Raw genomic sequence first — 17,028 nt, 5'->3', positions numbered from 1 at the left:
AGACGCAGGGGATGGTATTTATGCGGCAAGGAACTGTATAAGAGTACATACAGCTAATAAGTGAGGTTAAAGGTCAGGAGAAGCTGCTTATATCGTAGTACATGGAGGATTATTGTTCTGGAATAGGGTATACGAGGGACCCTGACTGCCATAGTCACCTGCAAACTCTGGAGTTATATCATGGAGTCTAGCAATCTCCGTGGTATATACTAAGTGGATCAGACGTCCCGATTTAGGTGGAAGAGTCCCGTTTGGGGGCCTGGGGCTACTGTGGGGTGTCACTACTATTGCTGGGGCTACTGTGGGGTGTCACTATTACTGCTGGGGCTACTGAGGGGGGCACTACTATTGCTGTGGCTACTGTGGGGTGTGACTATTATTGCTGGGGCTACTGTGGGGGTGTCATTACTATTGCTGGGGCTACTGTGGGGGTGTCATTACTATTGCTGGGGCTACTGTGGGGGTGTCACTATTATTGCTGGGGCTACTGTGGGGGTGTCACTATTATTGCTGTGGCTACTGTAGGGTGTCACTATTATTGCTGTGGCTACTGTGGGGTGTCACTATTATTATATACTGTGGGAGGGTCACTATTACTGTTAGGAGTTGTTGGGACCAGTGGATGTGTGAGGGCACACAAGGTGACCGGGCTCAGGACACCCCATACAGACCACCAGTAAAGAGGAACGTCTGACCAGACTGTTAGGGAGTATAGGGACCAGTGGATGTGTGAGGGCACACAAGGTGACCGGGCTCAGGACGGCCCCTACAGACCACCAGAAGAGAGGAGCGTCTGACCAGACTGTTAAGATGCTGGGACTAGTGGATGTGTGAGCGCACACAAGGTGACCGAGCTCAGCCCCCCACCCCACCCCCACCCCACCCCGACAGACCACCAGTGAGGATCATCTGATTGTCCAACTGTTTTGTTGTCTACCATCCAGAGACAGGTGGCGCTATCATTTCAGATTTGTGTCTGTCTGAGCAATTCCGCAATAAATGATGCTTTTGCTCTGATATTGTAATCACTCACTTATATCAACGCTACAATCACACAGAGAAAATGTAACTCCATTTCCACAACTCCTTCTAGGGGACGGATTGTTTTTGGGTTTTTTTGCAATGATTGCATATAAGAAGAATAGATCTGACAACAGCAACTTGCTGATGGTCTCCTTGTAGCAATTTTTTCTTTATTTTACAAATTAAAAATACTAAAAAACAATAAAAGTGTAACAAATATACATAACATGATGACATTGTGGGCCATACAGCCATTTATAGGGTGTGGTTTACTTTAAAGATTGATCTATATTTGAAGAATGTAATATGCTAAGTTGGGAATGATCACTTATCTTACTTGCAGCCTTGAAAAAAAACGAGTTCTATGTACAACAATTAAGAAACTGTGAAGAAACAAGACAGCTTCTCGAAATGAAGAAAAAACTACAAAGGTTCAGCCTTTACCTGGTGTTTCTCCAAATAGGTAAGTGATCAGTAGGCATTAAAGGGGTTCTCTGGTTGTAAACTAATAATGGACTATCCTTAGGCTAAGCCATCAATAGTACCGTAGATTGTCAGGGTCTGCTATCTGGGAGTCTTGCTGATCAGCTGTACTCTAGGCCAATGTGCTTGGACACTGAGCTGATTTCTGCAGGAAGCAGACAGCTCTGTTCTCACTGCAGTGGCCAGGCTTGGTATTAAAGGCCCTTCACTTTTATAAAAACTTTGCCTGTAGTACCAAGCCTGCCCACTGCAGTGAGAACGGAGCTCTCTGCTTCCTGCAGAAATCAATCAATTGTAGGAGCACACAGGCGTGGCAACAAGCTGATTGGCAGAAGGCTTAAGCTGCAGACCTTTACTTAGTTACCACTGATGACATGACCTAAGGACAGTCCATTAAGTAGTTTACAACTGGGCAACCTTTTTAAAGGAACACTTCAAACCAAATGGATATAATGTGCTATGTCTATTAGAGGGCATGAGCGGGCAGAGCATGACTAATGTCTTTTGTAGTCATTGACTTTTCATGGATGACCCCCTTAGGTCCTGAATTAGATATAACATAGTTAGAAGTAATATATAATCTACAATAGGAAGCTTATATCAGACCATTCCAGTTATGGAAATCACTCTGAGCTCCTACACAGTGTTGTGGCCCCTTGTGAAATGCCAGAAGCCCGAGCCCATAGACCTCCTTCAGCATTACCTCACAACTTCAAAAATGAGAAGAGGGGCAATCCATGCGGTGTAAACTTTTTTGCATTTAGCCACGCTTCTAACCTTGTTCAATCCCATCTAGTCATCATTGTGCCACCAAATAGTAAAAGTTTTGACCTTTGTGCAACACACAGAAATGGTGCCCCCTCAGTGCCCCATACAGTAGTAGTGGCGCATGGTGATAGTGCCCTCTCACAGTAAAGGTGCCTCCATAGTGAAACCTACGCAGTAAGTATGCTTATTTAGTATCTACCACACAAAAGATGTCCCTGTGATGCCCACAAACAGTAATGATGCCCCCTTAGGGCTTGCAGAGTAAGGATGCCCCCTTAGTGAAACCTACACAGTAGGTATACCTAAGATAGTAGTGATGGCCTCATACAGTACAGATGCCTACTTAGTTCCTCCAGTAATTCCCACATAGTAATAAATTACGCTTTAGTCCCCACTAGAGATGAGCGAGCATACTCGCTAAGGCAAACTACTCGAGCGAGTAGTGCCTTATTCGAGTACCTGCCCCAAAGATTTGGGTGCCGGGAGGGGGGGGCGGGGGAGAGCGGGGAGGAGCGGAGGGGAGATCTCTCTCTCACTCTCTCCCCCCGCTCACTCCCGCAACTCACGGCTCACCCGCGCCGGCAACCAAATCTTTAGAGACGAGCGGGCAGGTACTCGAATAAGGCACTACCCGCTCGAGTAGTTTGCCTTAGCGAGTATGCTCGCTCATCTCTAGTCCCCACCCATACTGATGCCCCCATAGTGCTCCCCACAAAAATACCTCCTTTGTGGCTCTAGTGATGCACCATATAGTAAAGATTCCCCTATTGTGCCCCTAGAAATGTCCCCTTAGTGCCCCCACACACGGAGCTCCCTTAGGGCTTGTTCACATGCTTCGGTCGCATCACCCTGCATTTTTCGGCATGTCCTACAGGTCTTATGCGCATGCAAGCTCAGCGTATTTGCAAGCGCAAAAAAAATATGCAGAAGGCCCCATTGTTTTGCTGCACTGGGCCGTTGATCTCTATAGAATATGCCATGCATTTTTCACATGACCGAAAGTCACGGGAAAAATACACATATGTGAATGAACACATTGAAATCAATGGATTCTACTCACTGCGTATTATGCGCGATTGCGCGTTAAAAATACACACTTAATACGCTATGTAAATACGGCCATGTGATCGAGGTCTTAGTGCCCTTTCACAATAAAGATTTCCCCTTAGTGCCCCTAGTGATGCCCCTGAGTGCCTCCAACTAGTCAAACCAAACGTATCACCTAGCCGCATTACTGTAGATCACTCTGCAGGTTTCCGTCAGCGCAACAGAAGTGATGACCTCACTGTTTTTTGCCTGCCCAATCCAAGCACCGGGCAGGTGGTGGGCACTTACCTGGTGACTCCTCGACTCCCCCTTGCATTCAACTGTGAAGTGAGGACACAGATACAGTAGAAATTGGGATATTTGGCATGCCTCCTGGGACAGCAAGGCAGAACCCGAAATCCAGGACTGTCCCACTAGATCTGGGACAGTCAGGAGACATGCCAGCAGAATCTTCTGCTATCATATCTCTATGACAGAGCAGAACCTTATCACGCCTTTAAGATCTGCCGGCGAATAGTCAATCTTGAAGTCCAATCAAGGAATATGGTTGTGATACTTCATGTATGTGACCCCTGCACTTATTTTTAAAGGACTCACCCTGGCATCCAATAAAAAAGTTACAGCTGAGGTTGGGAAGAAAATCTCCTTGCCTTGTGAAGACTCAACTCAAGACATCAAATGGAACAAAAATGGAAAGCTCTTTGCAAAATTTAGCCCATCTGGCGGATTACAATATACCAACGCCCAAGGTATGTAAGGTTATATAGTGATTAGAGATGAGCGAGTATACTCGCTAAGGCACATTACTCGAGCGAGTAGTGCCTTAGCCGAGTATCTCCCCCCTCGTCTCTAAAGATTCGGGGACCGGCGCGGGTGACAGGTGAGTTGCGGCGGGGAGCGGGGGTGAGAGAGGGAGGGAGAGAGATCTCCCCTCCGTTCCTCCCCGCTCTTCCCCGCACACCGCCGGCCCCCGAATCTTTTTAGAGACGAGCGGGAGGATACTTGGCTAAGGCACTACTCGCTTGAGTAATGTGCCTTAGCGAGTATACTCGCTCATCTCTAATAGTGATGTCTTAGAGCCTGGGGCTACTCCATAATATTATTACAGGGGTTGTCTGGCTGGTAATACTCCATGTTTATTTGCTGTCCCACCTGAGACCACGCATGCTAATGAAGGACCGGATTGCTTATTTCATGCTGCAGAAAAATATAGACCTTGCCCTATCTTTTGACCGAACACACTAGCGGCTCCATAGACTCCTATGGGAGCCGTCAGAAAAGGGAGGCGGAGGGAGTTTAGCAGCGGCGAGCGCTGCTAAACACGGACAGGTGCCTCTAGTGAGGCATTTAAAAGTGATTACGTATGAAAATACGCGTGTGAGTAAAGATAGGGCAGGACCTATAGTTCAACCTTTTTTTTCTTTCCGCATGCAATAGCGCAAAGTTTAAACGGAGAAAAAATAGCAGCCTGTCCCATTTTAGGTGTGCCCTTGCATCGCCCGCCGTTGTCAATGGGGCTGGCGGCTGCATGCTTTTCATTTCACTTCTGGTTTCTCATATCCGTTTTAATAACGGGGGATCAGTCAAAAAAAATACTAATGTGAACGTGACCTTATTATTGTTTTGCCGCTTTCACATGGGCGACAGTGTTATCAGCGCTACAAAATCGCAGCTGTATTCCCACACTTTTGTAGCATCAGCGATGCGTTTTTCTTGTGACCAATCACGTTGTGGAGGCGGGATTTATGAATTGGCTGAGCCGTGGCAATGATTGGCTAATTTATAAATTCTGCCTCCACAACGTGATTGGTTTTTCAAACTCTGCTCAACCAATCGATGCAGAGCTGGATGAACCAATCACAGCCCTCACATTAGTTGATCGAGCGCTGGATTGATTGGCTGACTAGTGCTAGATGAACCAATCAGAGCTCTTGTTTCCTGGAGGCGGGATTTTTGAATCCAACAACCAGGAAGTCATCTTCTGTGGGTGAACAAGAACTGCAGGACACCTAGCGGAGCTCCAGAGAGCAGCAGGAGGACCTGGACTGCGCCTGCTAGGTAAGTATTCCTTGTTTTGGGGGGGTGAATGCAGCTAGGGCTCACTTTAGGGGTAGGGAATCATCCGTGAGATGCGATGCGATAAACAAGGAGGCTCCATAGGGAAACATAGGCTACAAAACCTCACAGATCATGGCAGTATAGAGCATACCGTGATTTTTTTCCTCGGGACATAGCAGCAGTGAAAGCATCGCTAATGTGAAGGAACCCATTGGAAAGCATGGGCTTCACATACGTGCAATTTGTAGCACTGTCACATCGCAAGAAAATTGCGCAGTGTTGTCGCCCGTGTGAAAGTGGCCTTAGTCATACTTGTGTTTTGTTCTCATTTATTCCTTATTGTTTAATCGTCATTTTTTAAAATAGTTTTTTATTTCCTCTCCTTCTGATTCCTGTTCTGTAGCCGCTGCAGACAGGGAGCGATACAAAATCCCATCCCGTATTACAAACAATTTGGAGATCACTAATGTGCAGCTCACGGACGCAGGCAGCTTCGCATGTGTTAAAGCTGAGAACATTGTGAAAACCCTGGAACTCATTGTCTTTGATTGTAAGTAATAGCGCACATTTTTTAAAGATACTTTTTAAAACCTTCATTTACTGGCTGGGTCTTAAAGGAGTCACTTTGGACAATCCCTTTTTGTTGGAAGAACCTCTGAAAAATAAGATGATGACAGTGAATTCTATTGCAATTTGTTGCAATCTACAGGGGAACCTGGCAGCAAGGCTTCAATATCTCTTCAGTACTTTCACAGGGGAAATGAAGAATTACATAGTCAGGTTCGCTTCAACATTAGGGCACACTGTGCATCTGCAATGGGCTTTGTGGCAACAGCATTAATTTCAACTGTATCCACCTCCACAGGGTGCAGTTGAAAAACTTTGCGGGGCAGGAGGCATCAGCTCCCTGTAGAATGATGGAAGTGGTTGTTTGGGGCTTTTGAAACTTTTTCTACTGGTGACCTATCCTTGGGATAGGACATGAATAGATAATCGGCAGAGGTCTGTGCAACGTGCCATAGGGAGACCCCGGACACCTGACTTACGTGGGCAGCTGGGAGGGTATAGTGCTGGCTTGTCATGGCGGCACTTACCATGCTCCTTCCCGGAGGGACACACGCAGCCAAGGCCAGAGTAACACTGCAGTCCACCTTGGACACCCCTAGGATAGGGAATGCCCACCAAACTGGAAGATAGGGGGGTAATTGTCACGCGTGACGCCAGCATTCCAACACTCACACCAGTATGACCCTCTGCGGATAAGTAATTCAGCCACAGACGGTTCTTAAGTACCACGGGTCTCTGGGAACGGTCAGAGCCCGGTATAAACTTTAGGGTTCAGTCACACGCAGTTCCTGCACGAAGAAGACGTCCGCACTGCTGGTACAGATGACTCTCCACAGCGCTGGAAGAAAGAGCACATGACCGGCAATGGAGTCGGTTATGTGTTCTTTCTGCCGGCGGTGTGGAGAGTCGTCCGTACCTACAGTGCGTCCGTCTTATCCTGCAGGAAGACAGGCGCATCGGCGCCCGGATGTGCCCGTGTGACTGAGCCCTTACTTAAATGAAGAATAAACAATACAAGGCAGTTCAATTGTAGACTTCACAGTGAAGGCAAATGAATAGACTTCAGAACTTAGTACCTCCACACGGCTCTTAGAGGCTCAAAGACACACATGTGTGAACAGAAATTATTATCTTGTAGTACCTCCGCCCAGCCTTGGAGACACGTGGGTTTGAGAAATAAAGGGTGTACCTCTACACGGTAATCCAGACTTCAGACGGCCGCGTAGGAAAATCAGAAGATTAGATAGTACCTCTGCACTAGCCTTGAAGGAAAGTTAGTACTCACAAATGCTCTCTCTCTCTTGGGGCTCACTCCATTAACATTCAATCACATTTGGTATGGGAAAGCTGTCCTCCTCCTCCATGCTTCAGCACATGAGGGCTGAAGGTGCCCCTATGTACCTGGACCTCCTGAACAGCAACACTCCTGAAGACATGGACCCTTTCCCGCTCTCAATCACTCATTTTTATAACTTACTCTCATACCACATGACATGACAGACTTGATACATTTACATACAGGCTTTGGATTTTATCAGACATTAACCTCTCAAGCACTGCAGCTGTGCAACACACACACTGTATATGACAAGACAGGTTTGCACAGTGCATCTACATAGGACAGACATGTATGAGATTTATAGAGGGGACCAGGATAAAGTACTGGGTCACTACATCTGCAGCTCGGGTTCCCGTCGATCAGCTGCTTCCCATCGCCGCTGCCAGTACAGACTGTACAGGCACAACTCACATTGAATTCAATGCAATGCCAACCTGATCTGCTTCCTGCGTTGCCTGTAGTGACAGCAGTAGAAATCCTCTCAATGGTGTCACCAACAGCACTGAGAGTCTAAAAGGATACAACAGGTCATCCAAGCCCATATGCAACGCCACTAGTACGAGTCAGAGCCTATGTTCACATGCTCGTCTAAGTGCATGACCACTGCGGACAATCACCTATCTCAGTACTGCCCACCCTGGTCTCTGCTCACTTCTGTGTCGAGTGGTCAACTGCCTAAGAATGTGGCCACTTTGGCCAGTCACTGGGCTAAGCAGTCATACGATTAGATAGGCACGTGATCGCTCAACATAGAAGTAAGCAGAGGTCAAGGCAAGGTGCAAGGGGTGTTAAACCTGTTGGCTAAGACGAGTAGGAGTTTTTACTTATTTTGAAAGACACTACAAATTTGGGGCTGCAGGGAGTGGGGTAATTACATGGATGGGGTGGGATGATGCACAGAGGGACCTCTTGTATGGCATCAATATACTGGGCTGACTAAGGTATGAAAATGACCCTGTACATAGTTCCCATTGTAATCAATGGATTACCTGTGCAATGTATGAATTTGCTCAGTCCTCCAGAGAAAGACCCCATTGGTGGCCTCTCGACACTCCCAATAATTGACGGCAGAGGCGTAACTTGAAGCTGTTGGGCCCCAGTGCAAACTCTGGAACTGGGCCCTCAACTATAAAGCTTCATTGATAGTATTAGTTTGCAATATGGGGAAGAGAGACTTTATGGGCCCCCTAGGGCTCCTGGGCCCACGTGTGACCCTCTGTACTCCCTATACTTATGCCCCTGATTGACGGAAGTCCTCAACGAGTGCCCCCACTCCCCTCTATTAACTTAGTATTCCCAATTAGTATTTGAAATGGTTTTTCTGCACCAGACAGTAACCAGAAGGGTCCCGGACTTCTTAAAGGGGTTTTCTCACGACTTCAAATTGCTTTGCAAGCACTGTGTTCTTTCCGGTTGCTACTGACCAGGGCATGTGACTGCTGCAGCCAATTACAGGCTATAGAAGTTCACTGCTGTTGTAAGGGGGTAACGCCACAGTGTTTCCCCTTACTGAATAGAGTGGCATACAGCCGTTGACAATAGCGAGTGATGGCCACACTTCGCCCCCCATTGGTCTGGGTCTTGGCGGGAGAAAAAAAAGAGACCGGCACTGGCAAGCGTCTGCAGCGCTGTTTGCAGAGCTCCCCTCTACTGGCCACAGCCATGGCTTGTGATGCAGGAGGTGAAGTTCAGGCACCATGTTGTCGGTACTGGATGGTGTCATCCTGGTGAAGCCTCTAGGAGGCGGAAGAGGGAAATTCTGACCCTAGTGATGAAGAGCGTGCCACTGCCCAGAAGACTCGCCCCAGACAAGAGATAGTGAGGGCTAAGCCCCCTTTTCTTGCCAGATAGATTAGCACCACAGGGTGCAATATACATAGACAAGAGCTGCGTCACGGCTCTAGTCTAGTCCTGAGGCACAGAGCCCAGTGCAGAAAGCCCACTAGCAGCACGGAGGCCTGATATAGCAGAGCTGACGTCGTGGCATTGAGTAACAGTAACGGAGTGACGCGAGCGCAGTCCCCAGGCTGGGGAACAGCATACAGGAATGGCGACATTGAGAAGGTCCAAAGATCTGGGTCCACAGAGTATAGACCGCATGGAAGGAAAGGGAGCCTCCCTTCCCGCAAGAGACTTGGTCTTCGAAGCAGACAACGCCAACGGCAATGTGAACCCAGATGTGATAGAGCAGCCAGGGATTCGGAACAGCTGCAAGAGATGTAAGACTGATCCAATGACGTTAGTGTGCATATACCATAGGGACACTGACAATGACGGACGCTCACGGACTGGAAGAGCATCTCCCCAAGGGGGTGGCAGTTATGCCGGGACTGCCGTCAATCTAGAGGCTTGCACGATGAGCCATGTGTAAAACATGATGTGATGAGGGACAGGGCACTTTGATATGCGCAGACAAATCTGTAACGCTCTGATGGAGATGTTGATTCGCACCTTTGGTGCGTGTGAGGTCACAGTGACGCGGAGCTCCTATAATTTAGTGACGTAGTCTGGCACCTACAGTGCATTAGGCCGCGATATCGACTCGCCGTAGTCCTTCCGTAATACAATGACTATAATGTAGCAATACACGGATTGTGGATAGTAATTATGGTGGGCAAAGTTCCTTGTCACCACAAGGGCAGAGAAAGGGATATAGCCCGCACCTACGGAACCCAGAGAATGTCGGATGGAGATATCTTAACCCTTTCCAATCCACCGTCTGACATCTTCCAACATTCTGATTGAAGCCTGCACAGCTCTGATGTCAGAAGACGTCCGGTAGGGTATTCTTACTGTATATTACTGGACGCCCTGTTGTCGGGGAGCTCTCTCTGTCATGTCACATACTGCAGTACTGGCTCTAGACAGCAGATGGCGCCATTGTAAAATGACAGAAATAGAAAACCCCCTAGAAAAACCCTGAATCCAAAATTGGATTGCAAAGGGTTAAGTTTTAATGTCCGGGTTAATTCATGTAACATTAAAGCACCAACACCCTTCCATGGAGCGATTTCTACCAGCTTGTTAAATAAAGTTTATTTTTATTGAAAAAAAACCCAAAAACACTGCCTCCGTTTTTCAGCGCCATCTGAACCTGTGTCGTACCACCACCCGTAATACCAGGGCCGGGGATTGGCTGCAGCTGTTACACGTCCTGGTCAACAGGGCAAAGTGGCCGTGAAGCTATTTTTACGTTGTTGGGAAACCCCCTTTAACTTTCTTAATGCCCCATTTCATCATGTCTTCAAGAATCCATAACTTCCTAACAATACTTGTGTTTTAGTCTCGGCAGAACCTTCTGATATCCTCCTCATGTCTGAAAACCTGCGACTGAGCATTACATCTTCTCCCGTCTTGAATCTTGATGTGTCTTGGCTGAGAGATAGTTTAAAGATTGGCGTTGGTCCGAAGCTGGAGGTGAAGAACATAACAGTAGAACAAAGTGGGAATTACATGTGCCAAATAAAGACGAAAGATGGAGTTGAAGCTCGTTTTTCAAAAACTATCAGTGTCAAAGGTAACGCCATTTTTGTATTTTTTTTTTACAGCCTCTAAGATAGATATCTAACATTTTCACTCATTCGATTCCTAAACGTGAACCAATAATCTAATGTCTTTGAGGCGGGAAAAATAACCTATAGCCAGACCTCCGCGGTAACATAATGAGGCTGTCGTAATTGGTAACTAATATATTCTATTGAGTAGGGCAAGGATGGGGAATTTGTAATTTTCCATAGAGCTCCAGGGTTATTACATTGCTTCCACTTATACAGACAGTGACTCTAACTGGTAATATTACTCACTAAATATTCTTTAAAGTGTACTTCTTACCATAAAAAGCTTGCCGTAACTGTGGGCAGCATGTGATCAAAGGCTCAAGATTTTGTTCTGTCCATCCACCATGCTTTACACTCCACTTCTACTTGCTCTGTCTATCAGAATTGTTGGACTATGTTGTTAAAGTTGGATTGGGAATCTTCCCACATTTTTCATTTACAGGCTTAACACCATCTCCAACCACTGTGTTCATGTCCGGGAAGCGGGCCATAACCCTCCCCTTTAGGTTTAATTTCAAAGTACGGAACTCTCTGCAAGACGGGGTGAAGGTGATAGAAGGAAACGTCATGCGTTTATCGAGTACTAATGAATCTTTACACACGCTCAAGCTTGATTCAGAGGCTGCCTGCTGGTCCCAAACATGCCATCTAAAGACCAATCCCGAAGACTTGAGCGTTAATATCACCAATCCTAAAAGTGGTCTTTACCAGATGAAGATTGTTCTAGAGACTGGCACTAGACAGAAGAAGCTACATCGGGACATATGTGTGGCCAATCTCACAGGTAAGGTCATCAGTAGAGATGAGCAAGCATACTCGCTAAGGGCAATTGCTTGATCGAGCATTGCCCTTAGCGAGTACCTGCCCGCTCAAGGGGGCAAAGATTCGGCTGCCGGCGGGGAGCGGCAGGGAGGAACGGAGGGGAGATCTCTCTCTCCCTCTCCCCCCGCCCCCCCCCGCTCATGGCCGCAACTCACCAGTCACCTGCGTCGGCAGCCGAACCTTTTCTTCCGAGCGGGGAGATACTCGCTGAGGACAATGCTCGCTCATCTCAAGTCATCAGCATTGGGAGGGTCATTACAACTGGGAGTTGTTGTTCTACCACAGCTTGAGAACTTCATGTGATGCTATATTTTCATTTCCCAGTGTCCACATCCCACAATAACAGCGTTGCAGAATCCACTGTCGGTCTCCTATGTGGTACCAACTGCATTGAAAAAGATTGGAGGCTTTGCTGGCGTCACGAGAACATAAGCAATAACATCTGTGGACCACTTGGGAACGGAAAACTGCATAAAGAGATCACTGTCCTGCAGGAGACGAGTGGAACCTGGACTTGTGGCGTGCTTAGTGGAGAAAGAACGGTGGCGAGCGCCAAGATGAAACTGGGTAGGTCATTTAGTGCAGAATCTGTAAGCCTCAAGGTTATAAAAGCACATTGTTCTAAGCACAGATGCAACTTAAAGGGGTTGTCTGGTCGTAAACTATTGATTAGTCAAAAGTAGATCGGCAAGGGTCCACCACTGGAACCTCCACCGATCTACTATTCATTGGGACAATTATGTGAGCTGGTTTCTGCAAGAAATAGACAGCTCCATTTCCACTGCAGTGGTATCACAGGCATGCCTCCCAACCATCCGACTCTGGTGGGACAGTCCTGGTTTTTAACGGCCGTCCCATCATACCGGCAGGCAAGAAGCATGTCCTGCCATCCCCTTCGGGTCCCCCGGTCTTGAATCTCAATCAATTTTCATCCCTCACATGGGACTTGGCCTCTCAAATAGCACAACTCTGTATACAGGCTCCTCCCTCTTATTCTGGACACACTGTGTTCATAGCAAGGGAAGAGAAGCCTACATAGAGAGTGTGTAAACGATGACGATAGATGATGCAATGCACATTCTACTAATTCATTGAGGTTCGGGAAAGGGGTTCGACAAGTGAGGGAACTATTACTGAAGCCACAGAATGGAGGCACTATACTTAGGAGTGTACCTCAGGCCATAGAATGGGGAATAACACCTGGGGCCATAGAGGGAGCATTATAACTAAATGGGGCTACAGTTTGGGGATATTTTGGGGACCACAGTGGGCACACTAGTACTGTATGTTACTGAGGGGGAATCAGCAGGGTGGGGAGAGTGTGCAGAGACAAGCTGTGGCTAGTCATGGTGGTCTGAGCCCACATAAAGAAGTAAAAGTGGACATTACCATTCAGAGAAGACATCACTTGTTATCACTGGAGGTAACAGCACTGTAATCACTATTACTGTGTAGACCTAGTATCCAATCGACTATTGACAGTCTATCCTAGGGATAGACTATTCGTAGATTACAACAGGAAAAACCCATTAAAGTTCCTAGACCCCAATGTCTGCAGACCCCACAAGGCAGAAAAACATTGTGTACCGAGGACATCATTCATAAGTTTTAACCTTGTAAGAGACCCTCTAAGAGACTTAAATATCTATTATCCTCTTTCTTCAGAGATGCCGCAAGCTTTTCTGTCAAGTCCCCTCTTCTGGGTGACCGTTGGGGTCGGAGTGATTGTGTTTCTAATTATTGTGGCCATCCTGACCATTATGATCGCCCGGCATCGTAGAGTGGTAAGCATTTAGTTGACCTGTTACAAGAGCCTCCCTATATAATACAACAAGATTTTCCTCACTTCTGACACATGGACGCCGGGGCAGACTACATAAGTAGGTCACTGGGCAGTTCCTGAGGGAAGCAAAGACCGCTCTTCCTTCCCAACAAACGCTGAGGCTGGTGCAGAATATTTTCCACTCCACTAATGACTTTGGCTTAGAGCTGCTCATCTTCACACTATTGAGTCAATTTATGTGAATGACCTTAAACACAAACTCCCAGAATCCCTTGAGCAGAGGGAATATTAACAAGTACAGGAAGTATTGGCATGGGGGGGACTTATATTATATTTACATCAATTTTAGATAAGCCTTTCAATAATGTTCTTAATTCTCTTTCAGAGACGAGCAAGGTACAGGGCTTGGTTAATTGAAAACCTGCACCAGCACAGAACATGTGAATGTGATTATAAAGGGTAAGTGTCCATGATAAATAAGTAAATGTGGTTAAAAACGTGAAGTAAGCAGCCTAGAAGCGGATGAGTGTAGACATTTCTAGCAGGAATTAAATTTTTAAACCTTTTTAGAGATCAACTAAAGCATCCATAATGAAATATTTTAGTTGATCCACTTAATTATACTTTACACTATGTACAAGAATATAACTACTATAATACTGTCAGCTATGTACAAGAATATAACTACTATAATACTGCCTCCTATGTACAAGAATATAACTACTATAATACTGCCCCCTATGTACAAGAATATAACTACTATAATACTGCCCCCTATGTACAAGAATATAACTACTATAATACTGCCCCTATGTACAAGAATATAACTACTATAATACTGCCCCCTATGTACAAGAATATAACTACTATAATACTGCCCCCTATGTACAAGAATATAACTACTATAATACTGCCGCCCTATGTACAAGAATATAACTACTATAATACTGCTCCTATGTACAAGAATATAACTACTATAATACTGCTCCTATGTACAAGAATATAACTACTATAATACTGCATCCTATGTACAAGAATATAACTACTATAATACTGCCTCCTATTTACAAGAATATAACTACTATAATACTGCCCTCTATGTGCAAGAATATAACTATTATAATACTACTCCTATGTGCAAGAATATAACTACTATAATATTGCCCCTATGTACAAGAATATAACTACTATAATATTGCCCCTATGTACAAGAATATAACTACTATAATACTGCCTCCTATGTACAGGAATATAACTACTATAATACTGCCCCTATGTACAAGAATATAACTACTATAATACTGCTACTATGTACAAGAATATAACTACTATAATACTGCCCCCTATGTACAAGAATATAACTACTATAATACTGCCCCTATGTACAAGAATATAACTACTATACTACTGCCCCCTATGTACAAGAATATAACTACTATAATACTGCCCCTATGTAGAAGTATATAACTACTATAATACTGCCCCCTATATACAAGAATATAACTACTATAATACTGCCCCTATGTACAAGAATATAACTACTATAATACTGCCTCCTATGTAGAAGAATATAACTACTATAATACTGCCCCCTATGTACAAGAATATAAGTACTGTAATACTGCCCCCTATGTACAAGAATATAACTACTATAATACTGCTCCTATGTACAAGAATATAACTACTATAATACTGCTCCTATGTACAAGAATATAACTACTATAATACTACTCCCATGTACAAAACTATAACTACTATAATACTGCTCCTATGTACAAGAATATAACTACTATAATACTGCTCCTATGTACAAGAATATAACTACTATAATATTGCCCCCTATGTACAAGAATATAACTACTATAATACTGCCCCCTATGTACAAGAATATAACTACTATAATACTGTTCCCTATGTACAAGAATATAATTACTATAATACTACCCCCTATGTACAAGAATATAACTACTATACTACTGATCCTATGTACAAGAATATAACTACTATAATACTGTTCCCTATGTACAAGAATATAACTACAATAATACTGCCTCCTATGTACAAGAATATAACTACTATAATACTGCCTCCTATGTACAAGAATATAACAACTATAATACTGCCTCCATGTACAAGAATATAACTACTATAATACTGCCCCCTATGTACAAGAATATAACTACTATAATACTGCCTCCTATGTACAAGAATATAACTACTATAATACTGCCCCCTATGTACAAGAATATAACTACTATAATACTGGCTCCTATGTACAAGAATATAACTACTATAATATTGCCCCTATGTACAAGAATATAAATACTATAATGCTGCCCCTATGTACAAGAATATAACTACTATAATACTGCTCCTATGTACAAGAATATAACTACTATAATACTGCCTCCTATGTACAAGAATATAACTACTATAATACTGCCTCTTATGTATAAGAATATAACTACTATAATACTGCCCCTATGCACAAGAATATAACTACTATAATACTGCCCCCTATGTACAAGAATATAACTACTATAATACTGCCCCCTATGTACAAGAATATAACTACTATAATACTGCCCCCTATGTACAAGAATATAACTACTATAATACTGCTCCCTTATGTATAAGGCTATAACTACTATAATACTGCCCCCTATGTACAAGAATATAACTACTATAATACTGCCTCCTATGTACAAGAATATAACTACTATAATACTGCCCCCTATGTACAAGACTATAACTACTATAATACTGTTCCCCCATGTACAAGAATATAACTACTATAATACTGTCCTCTATGTACAAGAATATAACTGCTATAATACTGCTCCTATGTACAAGAATATAACTACTATAATACTGCCCCTATGTACAAGAATATAACTACTATAATACTGCCCCCTATGTACAAGAATATAACTACTATAATACTGCCCCCTATGTACAAGAATATAACTACTATAATACTGCCCCCTATGTACAAGAATATAACTACTATAATACTGCTCCCTTATGTATAAGGCTATAACTACTATAATACCGCCCATCATGGAGTAGTTTCCTGTGTATCGCTGTTAAATTGTAATGTTGTCACCAAATACATTCTCTATTTGCAGGTTTGCAGCTCAGCGGCTCAGACACAACATATGATTGGGATATACCATTATTGTAGACTTCTGCTGTACATTGCTGTGCTTTCTATTCACCTGCTGACCTTTTGCACGGATGCATGTAACAACGCTGCGCAATGTTGCCTCAACAGTTTTCCACTACTGCTGTGTATAGTGCTGCTGTTTTTACTGTCTTTTATTTAAATACAGAAATCTTACTTCTTGGTGACTCCGCCTCCTTTTCTTTGATATCTCTATAGTACATTAGTATTATATACTGTATATAGGGAGGGTATATGATATATATACAGTGAGTCTGGGGTCTTCTGGGCCCTCCAGCATACATGTGAAGTCCACGCTCTATCTATACTGAACATGCCCACTTATTATCACATTGTAATCTTTTTTGTTACTATTGTACACACCTCATCAATTAGATCTAAAAGGTCATTTGTAGAT

At 44.3% G+C, this 17,028-nt stretch overlaps 1 protein-coding gene across 1 annotated transcript in view; it reads left to right on the top strand.

Moving 5' to 3' along the window:
* CD4 (CD4 molecule) overlaps positions 1 to 16,791 on the top strand; it is a 47,478-nt gene extending 30,687 nt beyond the window's left edge. The window contains exons 2-10 of the mRNA XM_066598873.1: positions 1,367 to 1,486; positions 3,912 to 4,070; positions 5,783 to 5,929; positions 10,569 to 10,802; positions 11,285 to 11,626; positions 11,989 to 12,231; positions 13,330 to 13,448; positions 13,833 to 13,906; positions 16,576 to 16,791. Of these exons, the coding sequence (XP_066454970.1) occupies positions 1,435 to 1,486; positions 3,912 to 4,070; positions 5,783 to 5,929; positions 10,569 to 10,802; positions 11,285 to 11,626; positions 11,989 to 12,231; positions 13,330 to 13,448; positions 13,833 to 13,906; positions 16,576 to 16,609 (1,404 nt within the window). The 5' untranslated portion in view covers positions 1,367 to 1,434 and the 3' untranslated portion in view covers positions 16,610 to 16,791. The remainder of the gene's footprint in view (positions 1 to 1,366; positions 1,487 to 3,911; positions 4,071 to 5,782; positions 5,930 to 10,568; positions 10,803 to 11,284; positions 11,627 to 11,988; positions 12,232 to 13,329; positions 13,449 to 13,832; positions 13,907 to 16,575) is intronic.
* Positions 16,792 to 17,028: the final 237 nt, after the last annotated feature.

Source organism: Eleutherodactylus coqui, chromosome 4 (assembly GCF_035609145.1).
Source record: "Eleutherodactylus coqui strain aEleCoq1 chromosome 4, aEleCoq1.hap1, whole genome shotgun sequence".
Classification (NCBI taxonomy): domain Eukaryota; kingdom Metazoa; phylum Chordata; class Amphibia; order Anura; family Eleutherodactylidae; genus Eleutherodactylus; species Eleutherodactylus coqui.
This window is presented reverse-complemented; position numbering and strand designations above follow the sequence as displayed.